This window comes from Schistocerca gregaria, chromosome 3, assembly GCF_023897955.1.
Source record: "Schistocerca gregaria isolate iqSchGreg1 chromosome 3, iqSchGreg1.2, whole genome shotgun sequence".
NCBI classification, from domain to species: domain Eukaryota; kingdom Metazoa; phylum Arthropoda; class Insecta; order Orthoptera; family Acrididae; genus Schistocerca; species Schistocerca gregaria.
Window position 1 is genome coordinate 558834081 of NC_064922.1, and position 19552 is coordinate 558853632.

The 19552-nt window shown below is 38.4% G+C and overlaps 1 protein-coding gene across 1 annotated transcript in view; it reads left to right on the forward strand.

Moving 5' to 3' along the window:
- Positions 1-19552, forward strand: part of LOC126353909 (BAI1-associated protein 3) — a 1859046-nt gene that overhangs the window by 1739858 nt on the left and 99636 nt on the right. Inside the window, exon 25 of the mRNA XM_050003139.1 lies at positions 13225-13434. Within this exon, the coding sequence (XP_049859096.1) occupies positions 13225-13434 (210 nt within the window). The remainder of the gene's footprint in view (positions 1-13224; positions 13435-19552) is intronic.

Below are 19552 nucleotides of genomic sequence, written 5' to 3' on the forward strand. Positions count from 1 at the left end.
TTAAATCTAACAGTGGAAAATGCAGGATGGAATGTAACAATACTATGAAAAAGAAAGTTGCTACTCACCATATAGTGGAGATGGTGAGTCTCAGATAGGCACAGCAAAAATACTGTCACAAATGAAGCTTTCAGCCAGTAAGGCCTTCGTCAAAAATAGTCCACACACACACACACAAACACACACAACACACACACATGACTGGATCTCCACTATATGGTGAGTAGCAGCTTGCCTTTTCATAATATTATTGTATATCAATCTAGTTTGGGAATGTCATTTATTTTTTGTAAAACTTACAGTTCAATGTGGGAGGACACGCTGATGTTTTTATGCATTACCATCTGTCTGGTACTCTTAGAATCTAAATGGAAATCAATATAAGATTTTTAAAAAAGAGTCCATATTTGGTATTTTCACTTTCCATGCACAAACTAAACTATTTTCCCTCTTCAGGCATGACCTCTGTCTACATATTTCTCTGTCACTAGCTAAAAATTCTCAAAGTGATACAATAAAATAGTCAAACGCTTCTTGCTATTTCTTTTTTAGGTGAGTTCAGTGAGTCCTCACAACAGGTGGGTCACTCTCACCCTTCCCAACATGCTCTTCTCTCCTTCCTGAGGACAGAAGCTAGTTCCACAAGCTAGGATAGTGTACTTTACCATGTCTGTTGTCCGTTCTTACTTTACCATGTCTGTTGTCAGTTCCATGAAGGGAAATACTCTCCAGCAATTCTGATTCATAATTTATCCCAATCATCTCTCTTTTTCTTTTCATCTTTTTCACAACTGCACTGTATACACTCAAGGTACGTCATGTACTAGAAAAAAATTGTTGTGTGTCTTCTCTGTTCATTGTATACAAATAATACTGCTTTTAGATAACTCATAATCCAGCTGTAATCATGTCTTTTTTTCCTTCCTTCCATCCATTTCTTTTCTTGCAGTGTATTGATAGTGAACCTTTACCTATTAGAGCTAGCTTTACTAAGCTTGGTTTACTCATTGAGGCTCCTCTTGGAATATCTAGAAGACAATTTCATTCATAAAATTACAACTTCAAATTATAATTTTTCTCTTGTTTTGGATCAATAATTTTCAAACTGACACAATTTTGGATCGCTTAACTGAGTGCAACAACAATTACTAACTTCTCTGCCCATATGTATCTCATTGCCATAGCACAGAAAGAGGTCATTTGCACTTCTCAAAGAAAGCCTTTTCATAAATTAATAAGTTTAGCTATCCTCACTGTGGTATTTCTCTCCATTTATATTCTGGTTTTGTGCAACTTTCTTCTTTTCCCAACACTTCCCTCTCTTTCTTCCAAAATTGTACATTTAGCGCTCATGCACAACTTCACACTTCTTCTTCTTCTTAAAATTCCCCTCTGTTGACTGTAGACTGAAGTTCTGGATTAATAGACACCACTGTAAAGAGTCCATTATGATTGTGTAAAATCTTACTTCAGTCTGGAGTCTGGTTGCAGCGGCCAGAGACTGTGGTTGTGTGTGTGTGTGTGTGTGTGCGCGCACGCACGCGCGTGCTCATTGTCTAATTTTGACAAAGGCCTTGTTGGCTGAAAGCTAATTGTGTGATAGTCTTTTTGTTGTACCTTTTTGTGACGCAGGATCTCAGCTGTATGGTGAGTGCAACTATCCTTTTCATTATATAGTAACTTCAATCTTCAGTTTTCTAGATCAAATTAACAACACCATGTGTCTGTATTTCATTATGGAATCTGATTCTTCATTCTGATTTGAATCTGGTACTTTGTTCCTCCCTCTTGCTGTCTTCAATAGCCAATATGATTATTCAATCAGCAATAATTTCCACCACCATATCACAACTGTCATGCTTATTAAGCCTAACGGCAGATACAACAGGTATACTACTGAGCATTCTCAAGCCCTTATCATCTTAAGAACTTCATTGTAGCTAAATAAGTACCTTTTTTCAATAATTTCAATACATCTATATCCATATTTGTACTCTGCAAACCACTGTGAAGTGCATGGTAGAAAGTACTTCCCATTGCACTGGTTATCACAGCTTCTTCCTGTTCCATTCATGTAGGGATTGTGGTAAGAATGATAGTTTAAATGCCTCTGTTCTTGCTGTGATTAGTCTAATTTGTGTCAAAATTCTCAGAGGAACATCTTCATGGCCAAATAAACCCTTGACCATTCATGTTGCCTTGTCTGGTCTGCCACCTGTTTTACCTGCAACTGAGCCCATGTGATCTTTCCATTTCATATCTGCACGAATTGTTACAGCAAGGTATCTGTATGAGTTGAGCAATACCAGTTGCAATTCATTGATGTTGTAGCTGTAGGATACTATGTCTTTCATTATCTGATGTACTTCCATTCAATGCTGCCAATTTTTGCATCACTTTGAAACCTCATTGAAATGTGAATGGATATTGGTGCAGCTTTATTCAGATAGTACTTCATTACAGATAACAGGATCCTGTGCAAAAAACTCATTAATATACAATATGAACAGCAAGGTCACCAACACATTACCCTGTGGAACACCTGGCTCTCCATCCAAGATAACATGCTCTGTCATCCCTACCAAGAAATACTCCATTGAGTCAGTAATTTTGTTTGTATATAATACAATTGTATTTTCAATAATAAGAATAGATGTGGTATGGTATCAAATGTTTTTAACAATCAAGAAATATTGCATCCACTTGACTGCCTTGACCCATGGCTTTCAGGATATCATGTGAGAGTACTGCTTCACACAATAGATGATTTTGGAATCTATGCCAGTTGATATAGAGGAGGTCATTTTATCTGAGAGATCTCATTACATTTGAGCTCAGAATATGATTTCATATTCTAATTGAAGTACTCACACATTTATGGGATTGCTCACTTCAGGCAGGCACTTTCCCTGATGTGTTGAAAACATCAAAAGTTATTCCTGTATATAAAAAAGGGGATAAAGACAATGTAAATAACTACAGACCCATCAAAATTTCCTCCTGCATCTCTAAAGTACTGGAAAAAGTTATGTATGAGAAACTTATGAAATTTATAAATAAAAACAGCATCCTATGTAATGAACAACATGGATTCAGAAATAAGAGGTCAACGACAACTACTGTCTATGAGTGCATCAATTCCATCATAAACCTGATGGACAAAAAACAGGAAACAATAGGAGTCTTTATTGACCTGTCAAAAGCTTTTGACATGGTGGACTATAAAATTCTGCTATCAAAGCTAGAAAGATATGGTATTCAAGGTCTGTCCAACAAGTGGATCAGTTCCTTCCTGACAAATTGTATGCAGGCAGTGTGTGTCAAGTACACAAATATTGAACTAAAAACTGTATCTAATCACCTATTTGACTATAAACAAATAAAATGTGGTGTACCCCAAGGATCCGTATTGGGCCCCTTCTGTTTCTTCTGCACATAAATGATCTAAGCTTAAATATTGATGCACACAAAACAATCATATTTTCAGATGACACCATGATTCTACTAAAAGGAGACGACGATGAACAGTTACAGCAGACAGTAAACACGGTCATGAAACAACTTAGCAGCTGGGCACAGAGTAATCAGCTTGTAATAAACAGTAAGAAAACGGTTGCTCTAAAATCCCACAATGTTCCTAACAAGGACACGTTTATCCCATCAGTCTCTATCACTGATGAACCAGTTGGTAACAGTACTGAAACCAAATTCTTAGGACTTTGGTTGCAGAGTAACATCAGATGTAATAAGCATATTGAATATCTCAATGCAGAACTGAGTAAAACATGTTATCTTCTTTGTTCATTAAAATCATGCTGAGTGAGAAAACAGTATTGAATGCATATCATGCATACTTTCATTCTCGTCTTAGATTTGGGGGGGGGGGGGGGGGGGGTCACCTTCTGGGGAAACTCCAAAACAGCTAATAGCACTTTTAAACTACAAAAAGGGCCATTAGAATCTTGTTTGGGTGCAAGCCTAGAGACTCTTGTAAACCCCTATTTAAGAAATCTGGTATTCCTCCATTACCATGTGTATACATTATGGAAACCCTTTTGTTCTTTAAATTAAATGTAATAGGCAAGGACCGGAGACTACAAAAAATCTGTGATATACATGAGCACTTTACCAGACAAAACAGAAACTTACTTTTCACATGGAAGTTAAGCTTTATAACAAACTTCCAGAAAACATAAAAGCTATCACTTAGGTTAATACATTTGGAAAATCTCTAAAGTCATATTTACAGCATCACTGCTTTTACTCCATTGAAGAATATTTAAATTTATGAAATGTGTTATATAAATACTTATGTGTAAAGTGTACTATTGTAAGCTTAAATTATGTATGCCTTGAAATTACTTTCAGCCTGTATTTTTATAAGTTGACTTGTCCAATGTCTTATGCATAAGCTGCTATGTAGACAACAGGACCAATAAAATACAATCTACAACAAGTGGATGTCAAGGATATTGGTTGAAATAGGGATTAACATAGCCACAAATTTAGTATTAGTAGGGATTTCATTGGGCACTAGAGCTTAGTTTGATTTTAGCAATTTCAGTAGTTTTTCAACACCACTGACACTAATATGTATATCAGTCCTCTTTGCGGCGGTACAAGACTTAAACTGTGGCACTACTACTGGGTTTTCCTATGTAAATAAACCTATTGCAGCATCACTAAATAGAGCAGTACACAGCACACATTTCTTTCCAAATGATTTTTCAAGGCTTCCACTAGCTTGGCCAGCAGTGGCTGGTATTCACATCTTGGTACCAGCTGTACCATTTTATCAGATGTGCTCCACAGCATCCACATCACTGCACCACACCTCAAGGGAAGCAATGGAACTTATACAAAAACTTGAATCACCAACAGTATTCAAATATCACAGGTCAGAAATTAAACACGTGCAATCATGTTTGTAGATAAGAATGACACTTACAATCTAGGTTCTAATTTTCTAATTATTGCCCTCTGTATATTAACCCATGTTATTCTCGTTTGTGTGATGCACATTCATACTAGTTTGTGAAGAGAGTAATGATGAAATATCAGAACACTTAACTGCAAGACAACAGCTGAGTGCCTGAAAGGGAGTAACTGTTCACACAGTCTTTCTTAGTGCAGTACAGTTATTTAAGCAATTTCAGTGAAGAGAGGAGAAAAAAGCTTGATTACAGCATTATTAATAAATTTTGATTATTAACTGATAGATTTCTGAAATGAGGGGACATTGAGGTTGAACATGACTTAACACAGGTTATTAATCTGTGTAAACCCAACAATGTAGGAAAATATAGATTGCTACTTACCAAAAAGAAGACACATTAAGTTGCAGAAAGGCACAATTAAAAGAGACTTGCAGAAAGCTTTTGTCCATAGCCTTCATCAGCAAAAGAGAAACACATACCATTCATATACACCAGCAAGCACACCTCACACACACATGGCCACCATCTCTGGCATCTCTGGCCAGACTGCAACTATCACATGGGATTGAAGCAGCAATCTGGAGGGTTCAGGGAAGGAGGAGGGATAGTACTGTACAGGTTGTGGTAGGGGAGAGGGAGTGCACACTGTCTGGTGGAGCCACAAGCACAGCATCAGAAGTTTGTGGAGCAGAGCAGGGAGGTGGGGAAAAGAGGAGAGGAGTAGTGAAAGATGGGTCGGTACATTGGCAGGGGTGGTAAACAAAGAGGGTGAGAGACAAGAATGGGGAGGAGATTATAGGACAGAGGGGTGAAGCTGTCGGGTGGAGGGTGTGGGGACAGTATGTTACCATAGGTTGAGGCCAGGATAATTATGGGAGTGGGAAATGAGGTGTAAGGATAACTCCCATTTGCTCAGTTCAGGAAAGCTGGTGGTGACTGAGAGGATCCAGATGGTTCAGATAGTGAATCAGCCATTGAAACCAAGCATGTAATGTTCAGCTGCATATTGTGCCACAGGGTGGTCTGTTTTGCTGTTGGCCTCAGTTTGGTGGTGGCTGTTCATCCTGGTGGGAAGCTGGTTGGTGGTCATAACAATATTAAAAGCTATGCAATGATTGCAGCAGAGCTGATAAGTGATATGGTTGCTTTCACAGATGGTCTGGCCCCTGATGTGCTAGGATAAACCTGTGGCAGGACTGGAATAAGAAGTGATGGTTGACTGGATTGGGGAGGTCTTGCACATGCATATTTCACAGGGATATGACCATAGTGGTAAGGAGTTAGTGTTGGGAGTGACAATGGGATGGACTAGGAAATTGTAGAGGTTGGCTGGGTGACAGAACACCACTTTAGGAGGGACGGGAAAAATCTTGGGTAGGATGATGGTACTGGGTGACAAAGGGGGCACTCCTTTGTGACTGGTTCTTGGGGGTGGGGCAAGGAATGGAGGTGTGAAGGAAAATGACATGAGATAGTGCTGCTCCAATCCCATGTTGTAGTTGCATTCTGGCCTGAGCTCCCAGAGTTGACAGTCGTGTGTGTGAAGTATGCTCACTTCTGTGTATGAATGTTGTGTGTTTCTCTTTTGCTGATGAAGGCTGTGTCTGGGGCTTTTATAAGTGTATTTTAATTGTGCCTGTCTGCAACTTAATCTGTCTTCTACATGGTACATACGATTGTACCTTTTCCTACATTATAGACAGCAAAAATCAATTTTTATGCCATAAGAGTCATCTTAATGAAGTTTCCATCACAATTCTGTTTCATAATTACTTTGCTCATAAATGTTTTTCAGTATGGTCCATCACACTTTACAACTAACGTTGCCAATAAGCTACATTTCTGTATGTTAATTGTGGTAGCTAACACTACACAACTTCAGAAATGGTCTGATTATCCATTATCATCATGACTAAAAAATATGAAAAAGGTAATAATTACAAAGAAAAATATTTATTAACTAAAAGCATAGGTTGCTTACCTGCACACAGCCTCTGATGGTGGTTGTTATGGATTTTACTGAGGTAATGTTGTCATTTGCATAATGCAGGCATGAAAACATATCTTACTGTGTATATTGGTTAAAGTTGCTGTGATTATAGCAAAAAATAATGCAAAAACAGGAGTGTGTCACATCTTTTCTGTAATATAGTAGATGCAACAATAATGTTATGGAAAATAATACATAAACAATTAAGGAGAAAAATATGTGGGTAAAAGCACAAGTGAAGATCAGATTTTTCCCTTTTATGTTGTAACTTGGACACACAATGCAGCCAAGAATGTTTGTAAACTTTATTAGACTGTGGCATATATGCCAATCACAGTAACATACACTCAACACAGTAAGATAAGGCAAATGTGTGCAATCAGTAATAACATGATAACTGAGCACAAGCATAGTGTGGCAGGGTTAAATGAGCACTCAGATGTGGCAAACTCTATCGGAAGTTCACAGTATGGGTTTTCCATAGTGCACTCTCACAGGTGACAACATACTGCTAATGCCCATGGCTTTCAAGTGTGTGTGCATTATTTATTTCCTCTTCCCTTGGGCGACAGCTCAGATTCACAAGATTTCCATGGCATCTGCCTCTGTGACGCTTTGACTGAGATGACATGCTGATACTGGGGGGTGTGGTTGGAAGTGCTTGTGGCATGGGCACTCTTGCAGACCATCCCCTCATATCGACCCATATGGTAGGATGGGTGACATTGGTTCCATGTCCACATCAGGTCCACGGCCTAGTGTTGCTGGAGACCTAGCAGTTGATGGATGAGGCAGAGGAGATGGCGTGAGTACGGATGGGAGCTGCACTGGTACTGGTAGCAGTATTTGAGAAACTGTGCTAGGTACATCCACCGGTGACAGGGGGACCCTCGTAAGTTGTGGCAAGGCCCCAACCACATCAGGTGACCTGTCCAGGCATGCAGACTGGTGTACCATAGTTGGTGTCCCAGACAGATTGTCTGGTCATCCACACACAGGAGCAACTGGTTTTAATGATGTGCACAGGGGAAGATGTCACAAAGACGGTAGCTGTGGCATTGGAAGAAGATGGTGGAGGCAATGACCAAACCCATGTGCCCAGACAGCCGCCTCAGGCCAGAAATGGGATGATGGCTGCATGGGTTAGTGTCCCTAGCTGGGCCGCAGGAGATGCAGGAGTATCCATGGTTGATGTCTTTGGAGCAGTTCGATGGGGCTCTTGTCTCCAAATGGTGTAAATCAATAGGGAGACAGAAACTGATCAAAGGCAATGTGAATAGGGACTGAGTCATGTACTTTTTCTCTTGCATTTTGAATGTTCTAACTAACCTTTCGGCCTCACCATTGAATTGTGGATGGAAGGGTTGGTCAAAAATGTGGCAAATCCTGCGGGCATTGCAGAAGAGGGCGAGCTCCTGCGACACAAACTGAGGGCATTGCAGAAGTGGGCGAGCTCCTGCAACACAAACTGAGGGCTGCCATCAGAGACCAATGTTGCTGGAAGTCCTTTGAAGGAGAAACTTTTCGACAGGAGAGCCACTGCGGCAGAGGATCAAGTTGATGGGCAATGAACAATATATGAGAACCAAGAGAATGCATCAATTACATCAGCCAGGATGATAACAGCGAGCCAATACCATAGTGCATGACAACCACAGTGATCAGAATGCATCAGTTACAGGATCTGCAAATAGAGAGCCAAGGGAACCACTATGTGAGGGGCTGAATAGTCCATATCAAGGAGTAGAACACCATCAATGACAGAGAAATGATGCCAAATCACATAATAGTTATGGAGTGGTCCAATGCCCTTGATGGAGGCACCTCAGGCCAGACATGTTGTACTAATTGTATCACATTCCATAAAATCAGATCAGTAGCACTAGCCTGCATGACCTGAGTGCTAGTGATTGGTAAATCATCTAGAGTTTGTTGAGAGCAGTCATCAACATGGAAACAGTAACTCCTCCCAATCAAAAACGGGGTCCAGAGTGGCCAGAAGATGGGAGAGCACGTCAGCATTCTCTTGTTTCGCCATGGGGTGGAAGTGAATGTCGTAGTTGTACTGAATGAGAAACTGTGCCCAACACTGAAGGTGATGCACTGCTTTGTCTGGCAACGACACTAAGGGTATAAACAGCAAAACTAATGGCTTGCGATCTGTGATGAGAAAACGTGAAACTTCTTCAAGGCATGAACAATGGTGAGGGCTTCTTTCTCTATTTATGAGTATCCAATCTGATATGAATTAAGTGTCTTTGATGCATATGCAATAGGCTGCTTGGAGCCATCAGAATATTTAAAAGCTAATATCACCTGCAGCCCATGCTGGGACATATCTTTTGCTAACACTAAGTGTTAACCCTTGGTAGGTTACAAGGCAAGGTGCAGATTGTAACATAGACTTCACTTTGGAAAACACCTTTTCACATATGTACAACCAGTGGAAAGAAGACTCCTTATGCTGCAAGGTATGTAACAGTTGTGCAACTGATGCTTCCCCGGCAAAAACTGATGGTAATAAACAATCTTACCGAAAAAAATCTGGCGTTCCTCAATCAATGTAGGATGCAGAAGAGCAACAACAGCAGAGTCATTTTGACAAAGAGGTTTGATACCAATGTTAGAGTCCTCAAACCCAAGATAAACAATAAAAGGCTGAAAGAAGCGGCACTTTCCCAAATCACATTTTAACCCAGTGGCTTGTAACACTGGAAAGAGCATATGTAAGTTGCTGAGATATTCAGCAGTGGAGGAGTCAGAGTCACAGTATCATCAACATAGTTGCCCCAGCCAGGCACAGACCTCATGAGTTGTCTGAGAAACCTCTGAAAAATTGCTGTGGCACTGGCTGTTCTAAATGTTAACACCAAGCATTGATATAAGCCAAAGGTATGTTAACAACCAAGAGGCATTGAGTCAGCAAATACACAGTATAGAGGCTGATCTTGGAAAAAGGTTTGTCAGGGCACAACAAGGGTTATGTGTCAGTGATAGAGTGAGCATTGACAGAAACTTTGAAATTGCTGCAAAGGCTTGTCCCAGTGGTTTTTTGACAATGACTAAGAAGGTAGCCCATTCGCTGGATGCAATTGGTTAGATGACCCCATAAGTTGTGAGCTGTCAAGCTCTGCCTTGTCTTGGTCACAGAGGACCATCGGTCCGGGCAAGCCCAAAAGAAACAGGGTCTGACCAAAGGTTTCATGATGATGTGGGCTTTGAAATTATTGACACAACCCAAGCATGTAGAAAATGGAGTGGAAAATTCAGAGCATAAATAGTTGAGTGGTGTATAAGGCACTTGATCAGATATGAGGTTGAATTCATTAGAAATAGTAAACCCAAGAAGATTAGAAGTTTCCAAATCAAACAGATTTTCAGTCTGTTCATTGTTCACCACCAGAAAGTCAGCAGATGAACATCAGATTTATATGGTACTGAATCTGAGAAACTACCTAATATTAGAATGCTTTGTTTATTGCATGTGACTAATATATATGGCACTAGTGCTACAGGAGGACCCAAGTCCATGTACATTAGCAAGTTGAGCAGTGACATGGCAGCACAAGTGTTGACCTTGCATGCTCAAAACCTTCTGATAAGCCTTGACATCAAGAAAAAACTTATTGGGTGCAACGGAGATTGCCAATACACAATTGACATCCATGGCAGCGTCTACAATAGGCTGTTGGAATTTTGCATTACTCACAGAAGCAATGTGGCTCATTTTGTTGCAGTGGCAGCAAACGACCCACCACTTAGGACTATCGGACCTATGATGAGTGACAAAACATGACAGACCAGAGGGCGCTTGGGGCACTTGCATTGTTGTTCATTACCAGGCATGGTGTGCTGCTGCTGTGGCCATGGCTACCACTGTGATTTGGGCCAGCCACTGTGTTGTTTTGCTTGCATGCAGACTGCTGCCACCATATCGCCCCTGTGAACCATCTGACAAATGACGGGAGGAAGCGGGTTGAACTTCTGCAACCTCACACCACCATTCAGTTTGAGTACCCATATCACTCAAAACCTCAAACAATTTTGCAGTAGTTAGAATGTTGGAGAGGGAGGGGTTTTCACATTGAAGGACCTGCTCATGAATTTCATGATCGAGGGCCAACCGAATGATTGCATCACAAACTGTTTGGTCAGCAAGCAACTACTCCTGCTGTTGACTGAGATGCTGCAATGCTGCAGTAAGAACCCCTTGCTGATCAACCAGACAGTGTAGAAACTTCATAGATGCTGTGGAGGACCAACCAGAAACTGAAAACCATGCGGTAAATTATCCCACACTCTTTGTCTCTTGTGTTATAACTTGGACACACAAAACAACCAAGAATGTTACTGCACTTTCTTAGACTGTGGCATGTACACCAATGATCATAACATACACTGAACACAATAAGATAAGGCAAATGTGTACAAGCAGTAGTAACATTATAATTGAGCATGAGGTGTAGCACAGCAGGATTTAAGTAGGAACCTCTGTCGGAGGTTCACAGTACTGCTCTTTCACGGCGCACTTTTGCATGTGACAACACATTGCTTTCAATTGTTTGTGCTTCTTCATTTTAGAATGCCAATAATTTTGTATAGTGCAAGGGAAGAATTGAAGATTAGGATTTAATGTCCTGTCGATAAAGGGGTTGTTAGAGCACAAGCTCAAATTGATGGAAAGAGTGCAACAGAAGTTGGCTGTTTTCTTTTCAAGGGAACCACCCCAATTTTTGCCTAAAGCACTACAAAACCTATATCTGACTGGTTAGACAGAGATTTGAATTGCAGTGCTCTTGTGCAAATCCAGCATGCTAACCACTACACCACCTCGCTCAGTATCTTTATAGAGTCTTCCTGTGCAGCTTCTTCCCATTTTTATTAATGCTCATACTATTCTTCATTTCTGTGTACCCGCTTCAGTTTTATTTCATTTTATTATCATTTTTTATTCCATGTGAGCAATGTCTCATTACCAAATGATCATATCATATATCTCTACACCAAGTGCATTGTAAATAAATACACTTATTAGTGATGATAATAATAACAAAACAACGTCACTCTGAATTTACTAATAATTAACAGGGAATGTAAAATGTAAAACCCATGATATATTGCTAGGAACTATTATGTTGGCTTGGTCCAAGGATGGATGCTGAGGAATAGGTGGGTGCTGAAACAGAGAGCAAAATAATTAGAAACACACATAATATGCATGTGGTGTTGTTTACTTAACTTTATTCTGAAAGTCCAAATAGTATTCTGCACTAGTCCATTACACAGGCACATAACAGGTAAGCATACTAGTACTGCTGCTCAGGTTCCACAATTAGCCTGGCTGGTATCAGTGCGGCATCTTCTTAAGCAAGCTCGGTGCCACTACTCATGCTTCAGCAGATGGTTTGTCTATTAGCTGGTTGTGCATTGGCAGGGCAATCATATGTGTTACTGCCAACCTAAAGGTGTTGACTGCCTGTTGTGGTGCCAGTAGTGTACAACATCACATATTCCATCATCACCTAGGAATAATATATGAAAAATTGTGGAAAAAAGTAATCAGGATGACTAGGTTGTTGACCCTCCTAAGACCCCATTAAAAGAACAAAATAAATTCCATTTATTCTGATAAATTGTTGTAATAATAACAATTGATGTTAATTACACCTTAGGTACTCTAGCAGAGAAGAGAATGTGCCCCACATATACAAATGGTTATTCCAACATTACTTTAAGGTACCAAGTCTTTCTACAGTTGTGTGGTAGAAACAATAAGAAGTGGTAAGAATATAAATAAATGTAAAAGAGAGAATATAGAAACTGAAGAAGTTATAGTATGTGTTATAAAATTGGGATGGTTGTGATCTCTGTGCAGAGGAAATAAACTGATGGAATGAATGAATAGTTTGTGAGACATTCTAGAATATTAAATTATCTAGGTGTAATGTAATTGAAGTTGGTTACAAACAGTTGGACATCATGAGATTTGGAGAATTCTGAAGAAGCCTCTCACCAAAAGAAGAAAAAAATCTACTGATTATATAAGGATTGCAAGAAACATGGACTAGTCTTCTATTATCCCTCCAGCCCTGTCTTAACCATCAGCTATACATTTAATGAAAGAGGATATACAGAAATAAATATTAACAGTAGCACAACCAGAAAGAGAATTTTATCTTACCAACTGCCAAAAGCAGAAGACACACACACACACACACACACACAGATGGGATGTTGGACTTAAATAAGTAATATAACAGGTTCTTTACTGTATCTAATTTGTTTTGCTTTTTACAGATGTGTGTAACTGTAAATGACCTTGAATATGTTCGACGATGGCTTGCCCCACTTGGCACTGAATTGCAGGCGGAAGTTGTATTAGAAGCAGTTGAAGCAGGCAGTGGAGGAAGCCAGCAGTGGCGTACTGCTTTATATAATATGCTGGATGGAGCTATTACACAACTTGAAGCTCGTGCTCTGCAGGTTATCAACAGAGTTGCTGCAAAGGCAAGATGAACAGTTCTCTTTTCCTATTTTTACTTCAGTAATGCTTTCTGTTCGCTTGTGTAAATTTTTCTCTTCATCTTAATGTCACTTTAGATGTGAGTTGCAGTTTATGGTGCATATAAGTTACGGTAATGATTAATATTACATGTGACAACTGTGACAAGAGTAGTACTACATTTACCAATTATACTTTGATCAGGAAACTGTATGTGTTTGATACTGATTCTCCACTTTGATAAGAAAATTTCAGGTTTGTTATTACTATTTTCTTCGTTTATAATTAACTTTTTCCATCTTTTACTTTATTTATGTCTGTTTCTATTATGGAAGAAAAGTATATTTGCTTCTGCCAAGGAATGAGTTGTTTTATGTTTTCAAACATGCATAAAAATCTCCTTTCTATTATACTGGTATTACTAAGACATGTTCATAAGTCATGCTGCCCACCCCCAGTAACTGAGTGGTCAGTGCGACAGAATGTCAATCCTAAGGGCCGGGGTTCGATTCCTGGCTGGGTCGGAAATTTTCTCCACTCAGGGACTCGGTGTTGTGTTGTCTAGCCAGCACGGTAGCTCAGCATGTTCAGTTGAAGGGTTAGCAGCCCTCTGTAATAAAAATAACTGAGTTAATAGATCAACAGCGAACAGAAACAGGTGTCTTACGAAGTCCGCCCCGAGCAGATGCAATGAACTAAAACGAACAAAATGAACGCCGGCACGGTAGCTCATCGTGTTCGGTCAGAGGGCTAGCTGCCCTCTGTAATTAAAAAAAAAAAAAAACTGAGTGACTGGATCAATAACGAACTTCAGTGGGCATCAGGTGACGTCCGCCACGAACAATTGAAACGAACAATATCGAACCAAAAAAAAAAAAAAAAAAAGTGGTCAGTGTGACAGAATGTCAATCCTAAGGGCCAGGGTTTGATTCCCGGCTGGGTCGGAAATTTTCTCCACTTAGGGACTGGGTGTTGTGTTGTCCTAAGTATCATCATTTTATCCCCATCAGCATGCAAGTTGCTGAAGTGGCATCAAATCGAAAGACTTGCACCCAGTGAATGCTCTTCCCAATGAGAGGCCCTAATCATACAACATTTACATTTAATGTCATGCTGTTCAGTTTTGTCCTACATCTTCATACCTGGTGCATTAACTGTGTCATGAGTTTTAAATGACAAGGCATTACACCCAAATGAGTTCACCCAAAAAAGTTTTATCTTAATCAGCATGTTTTACATTTTTTTATTAAAAATGAAAAAGAAAAAAAGAAAAACAAGTTATGGATGCAGTTGAGTCAGTGCTCCCATACAATTATTGAATAGTGAAATTTCTTCCAGACTATTGCATCAATTTACACCAATAAAGTAAATTCAGAATTATTTCTGAGTTTGTACAAAGTGCTTCATACTGTATAACATATTCATATTTATATTTTTATTTCTTTATTGGTGTCTTAAATCATTATTTGATGTATAGTTTATACATACAATATAGGACAGTGCAGTTTGAGATAGTTTTGTGAGATACATATACATAATATGTTTTTGCAACAGTTATTCAATACATGGTGTATACTAGAAACATAATTATGAAAACAACTTACATAATAGAGAGCAATAAATATGGTTAAGAATTTTCTATCAATAACATTAACTTACATAATAGAGAGCAATAAATATGGTTAAGAATGTTCTATCAATAACATTAACTTACATAATAGAAAGCAATAAATAAGGTTAAGAATGTTCTATCAATAACATTAATTTCTGTGGTTTTCCAAAAACTCAGAAATATAATAGGAACAGTGATGAAGCCACTACTGTTTCAGTTTCAATGTAAACATATAAATAACATATAAATTGTTTCAAATAGGATGGTATATAATTACACGACATGGTGCCAGTGATATACTCCTTATCAAATCTTTTTATTTACTGTAATGACATATAGGTTATACCTGTGTCTTAGTGCAATACAAGTGAAAATCAGAGCTATGCTTGAAGATATTTTGTTCTTTTAATGTGGTTCCTTTTGTGAAGATTGGTGTTTTGTAAATACATAAAAATGACAGGGGCAGTATATTGAAATTTTTAAGTATTGGTCTACAGGAGCCTGTATTTCTCTTATATTATTATTATTATTATTATTATTATTATTATTATAATCTTTTTCTCTGCCACTCATGTTTATATTTTGAGTGAAATGTTACAGCATGCATGAGAGTATTTAGTTTTTTCATTAGATTACTCTAGTGTATCTCCTACTTCCTATTTGTTGAATACGTATATCAAAAAATTTTCAACACTTTACTGTAATCAACACTCATTTGCATAATATTGTCACATAGTAATCACAATCAAGACCAAATCCAAAAGTAGAGGCATCACTGATCTACAGCAGTTAACACCAAAAACAGGTTTCTTATGGACACCAGCATACAGATAGAGCAGAACTGTCTTGTGGGTGGAGAGTGCTTCTGTTTGTACAAACATTAAATATTCCAGAGTATGCAAACATTAGAAATTTTGAGAACATTCCAGAAATGATAAATACTAAATAACAAATATCTGCTAATGACAGGGTTTGGGCTGGTGACATGCAGCTTAGCAGCCAATCACTCTAACAGCTATTTCACAATGCATGTGGCCCAGCTCGCAGCAGTGCTTCCTCTCCTTAAGAAACAGTGACACAATTTCTAGAAATTGTCGAATGGGGAGCCCCTATCATCAATCTGTGCCTCAGGACTGAAATAGGACTTAATATAGAGGGCATTGATGATCTCTCTGCCCTTTTGTCTTCTTGATAAAGGGTCATAATCCTTGACTCTGTATGTGACATCCAACAAGTGACAAGTGACAGCCCAAACTAGCATTTTAGTAACTTTTCCAAAAGTCCTCCTTTCCACACTGATACTAATACCAAGTTTCCCAGGTTGTATCTCTCTCGCCAGTACTTGGTGTTATTGACCTTGCACCTCTTATCCTGGGCATCTATGGACCACACATAAACCAGCTGCCTAGCTTCTCCGTCCTGGTGCTGACATGTAGTTACCCTAAGTGTCATCTGGTTGACTAGGAACAGTGTATCCATTGTCATTTCAGCATTGGGACTGTGGAACAGAAAGAACAGTGTGAAATGTGTCATATATTGCTTAACTTTGATATATGCAAATGTTATGACCGTCAGTATTGATTGTAGTTCAACATCTCTCATCAACATCAACATACACTGAGAGCATGTCTGCCAATTTCTTATTAAAGGGTTCTGTGAAGCCATTTATCTGTGGGTGGTAGACCATTCTTATCGTATGGGTGATCTTGCAGTATAAATAAGATCAGATCAGAGACCATCAAACAGGATCCTCTGTGTTTCAAAATGATATATTCTACAAGGAGTCTTGCAATTTCTCGAGCCTCAATAATGGCTTCATGGCTAATCAATTAATGAAGTATGCCATGTTGTGCATAAACATGAGATCGACCAAAATATAATAGCAAAGATCAGAAGCTACAAGTACAGAGTCAAAATCTGCAATGGAAAATGTGGTTACTTCCAAACATACCTTGTAAGTTAATTATTTCCACAAAATTTTAACTAATTTAATGAAAACATGAAATGCCAGTCTTTACAGTGACTGGTGTCATCATTTCAAATCTGTCTATTACCTCAAAATGTTTTAATAGGATGTACAGCTACATCTACATGATTACTCTGTAATTTACAATTAAGTGCTGGCAGAGGGTTCATCAAGTCACCTTCAAATTATTTCTCTAACATCACACTCAAGAAAAGAATGCAGGAAAAAATCAGCATTTAAATCATTCTGTGTAGACACTGAGTTCTCTTATTAATATGATGATCACTCCTCTCTTTGTAGGTGGACAGCAACAAAATATTTTTGTGTTTGGAGGAGAAACATGGTGATAGAAATTTCACAAGAAGATCCTTCCACAATGAAACACACCTTTTTTATAAGGACTGCCAGCCTAGTTTGCATATCATACCTGTATCTCTCTCTCCCCAGTCTCACGATAATACAAAATGAGATGCCCTTCTTTGAACTTTTTCAGTATCCATCCTCAATCCTATCTGAGGCACATCCCACACCCAGAGTACTCCAGAAGAGGATAGACAAACATATTATACCCAGTCTCTGTAGTAGAATTTTGTAATTAAGCATAATTTATAATAAACAAAGTGTTAAGCCCATCTTTTACATTAGACATGGGAAACCTTTGGTGACCAGCGGGCCAGGTTCACATACGTATTTCAGCTCGTAGGCCACATTGTCACATGACATGACAACAGTGCTCCTAACACATAAAGTCAAAACTAATGGGTCTGTGGCATTAAAGTTTACGTGGTAATGGATTGATATGAATGACACTCCTTTCTCAACAAGCCATGCCCACCAATTATGACTCCAAAATAGCACTGTTGAATGTAAGTTTATATTCACCCGATCTTCACATTTTCATTTATTTGTGTGTCGTAAACAGTTTGTCTTTATCTTTGACTTTTTGTGATAATTGGCTTAAAAATCCCATTGAAAAATCTTGCAACACCATTAGTAAAGAAACTATGCTCATGACATGTAAATAAATGAAATTATATGAAGATGGGATGCCAGGCATTTTTGAAATATCATCTTGGAGAAATAAATCACTATAAAAATAACTGGTTGCAGCTAATTCTTTATAAATTACCCACATTTTCAACAGTTGCCTTGTTCTATTGGATCCGCATTAGACAAGAATTAGTTGCTAGTGTTTATATGAGAAAGAACTGTAAACATGTAAACAGAATGGCGATTTGTCTAACTGATAATAATTGTCCTCACACACTCACTTTATGTTGGTAATACTGAGAATATTTTGGATGGCATCAGTACTGTTCCTTGATATTTGTAGTAATAACAATAAGATAACACTTGCCCTTAGATGTTCATTATATTAACATATTGACAATAGTATTCATCGTTTGAAGGCTTCCTGACTCCCATGTGAAATTTGTATCATTGCTAATGGTACGCATGAATCATATGTTGTTTACATGGCACGAAAAGGCTGGAACCACTCACATAAATGACTGTAATGCATAAGTTTGAAGACATCTGTGACATGCAGATTTGCAGATAATATATTTAGACTCAACCCTAAGCTTTTCAAGAGAACATGAATATTATCATACATAGTGAAATACAAAAATTCAGCAATACAGCCAAAAGGAAACTCACCTGGCTTGATGGCAGCTTGCCCAGCAAATAAGATGGAATTTTGTCCATGACTGTGACAATACATGAGACCTCATCTTCGGATGTTTACATTTATTTTCACACAGTACTTTAACTCAATGTCTTGGTTCCTTAAATTCATCATGATAATGCATACCCCAAAACAAAACTTTTGAAGATCATGTGAATCGTGGAGACTTTGTCTAAACCCAATATATTAGACACACAAATTTTGCCATCAGCTGTTAGGAAAGCTGTAAAGTGACACTTAACAAATATATACAGTGCTTTACTGCTTTAAAAAAATATTCAACAGCAGCTTAATGTAAGCTCTTTTTAACACAAGATCATTGATGTCTGGATTTAGGGAACTGAAACTGAGTCTTAAGTATTTTCCAGGTTGTCTTCTGTTAACCTTGCATGTGTGTTGCATTTATTTGTTTTCATAAGAGAAAAAAGAGTTGTTCACACTTATATGTGCTTCCAAAAAGATAAATTTTCCTTCTTGCAAATAATCTCAGTTGTGGATATTTCTTTTCAGTCACATAAGTTTTATAAAATTTGAGCAGGTTTACTTCTTCAAATTTAGATTTTAAAGAAAAATCATCCTTAAGCTCAATAAGTTCTATTTGAAGGTTTTCTGTGGCCTTTTCTACATCACAAGTTATTGGATTAGCAAATGTAGCAAACATGCTGTCTTCATTCCTGAAATAAGAAAACCTTGTGGTAAATTGCACTAATAATGATTTAAGCTCATGAGCATAAGTAACATAATCAACATTTTCATGAGTTGACAATGTAGGAAAGTGGTAACAGTTTCCAGCTTTCATCTGCATTTCCCACAAGTGGATCTTTGCCGGAAAAGGTTTCAGATGGCTGTTTAATTTGC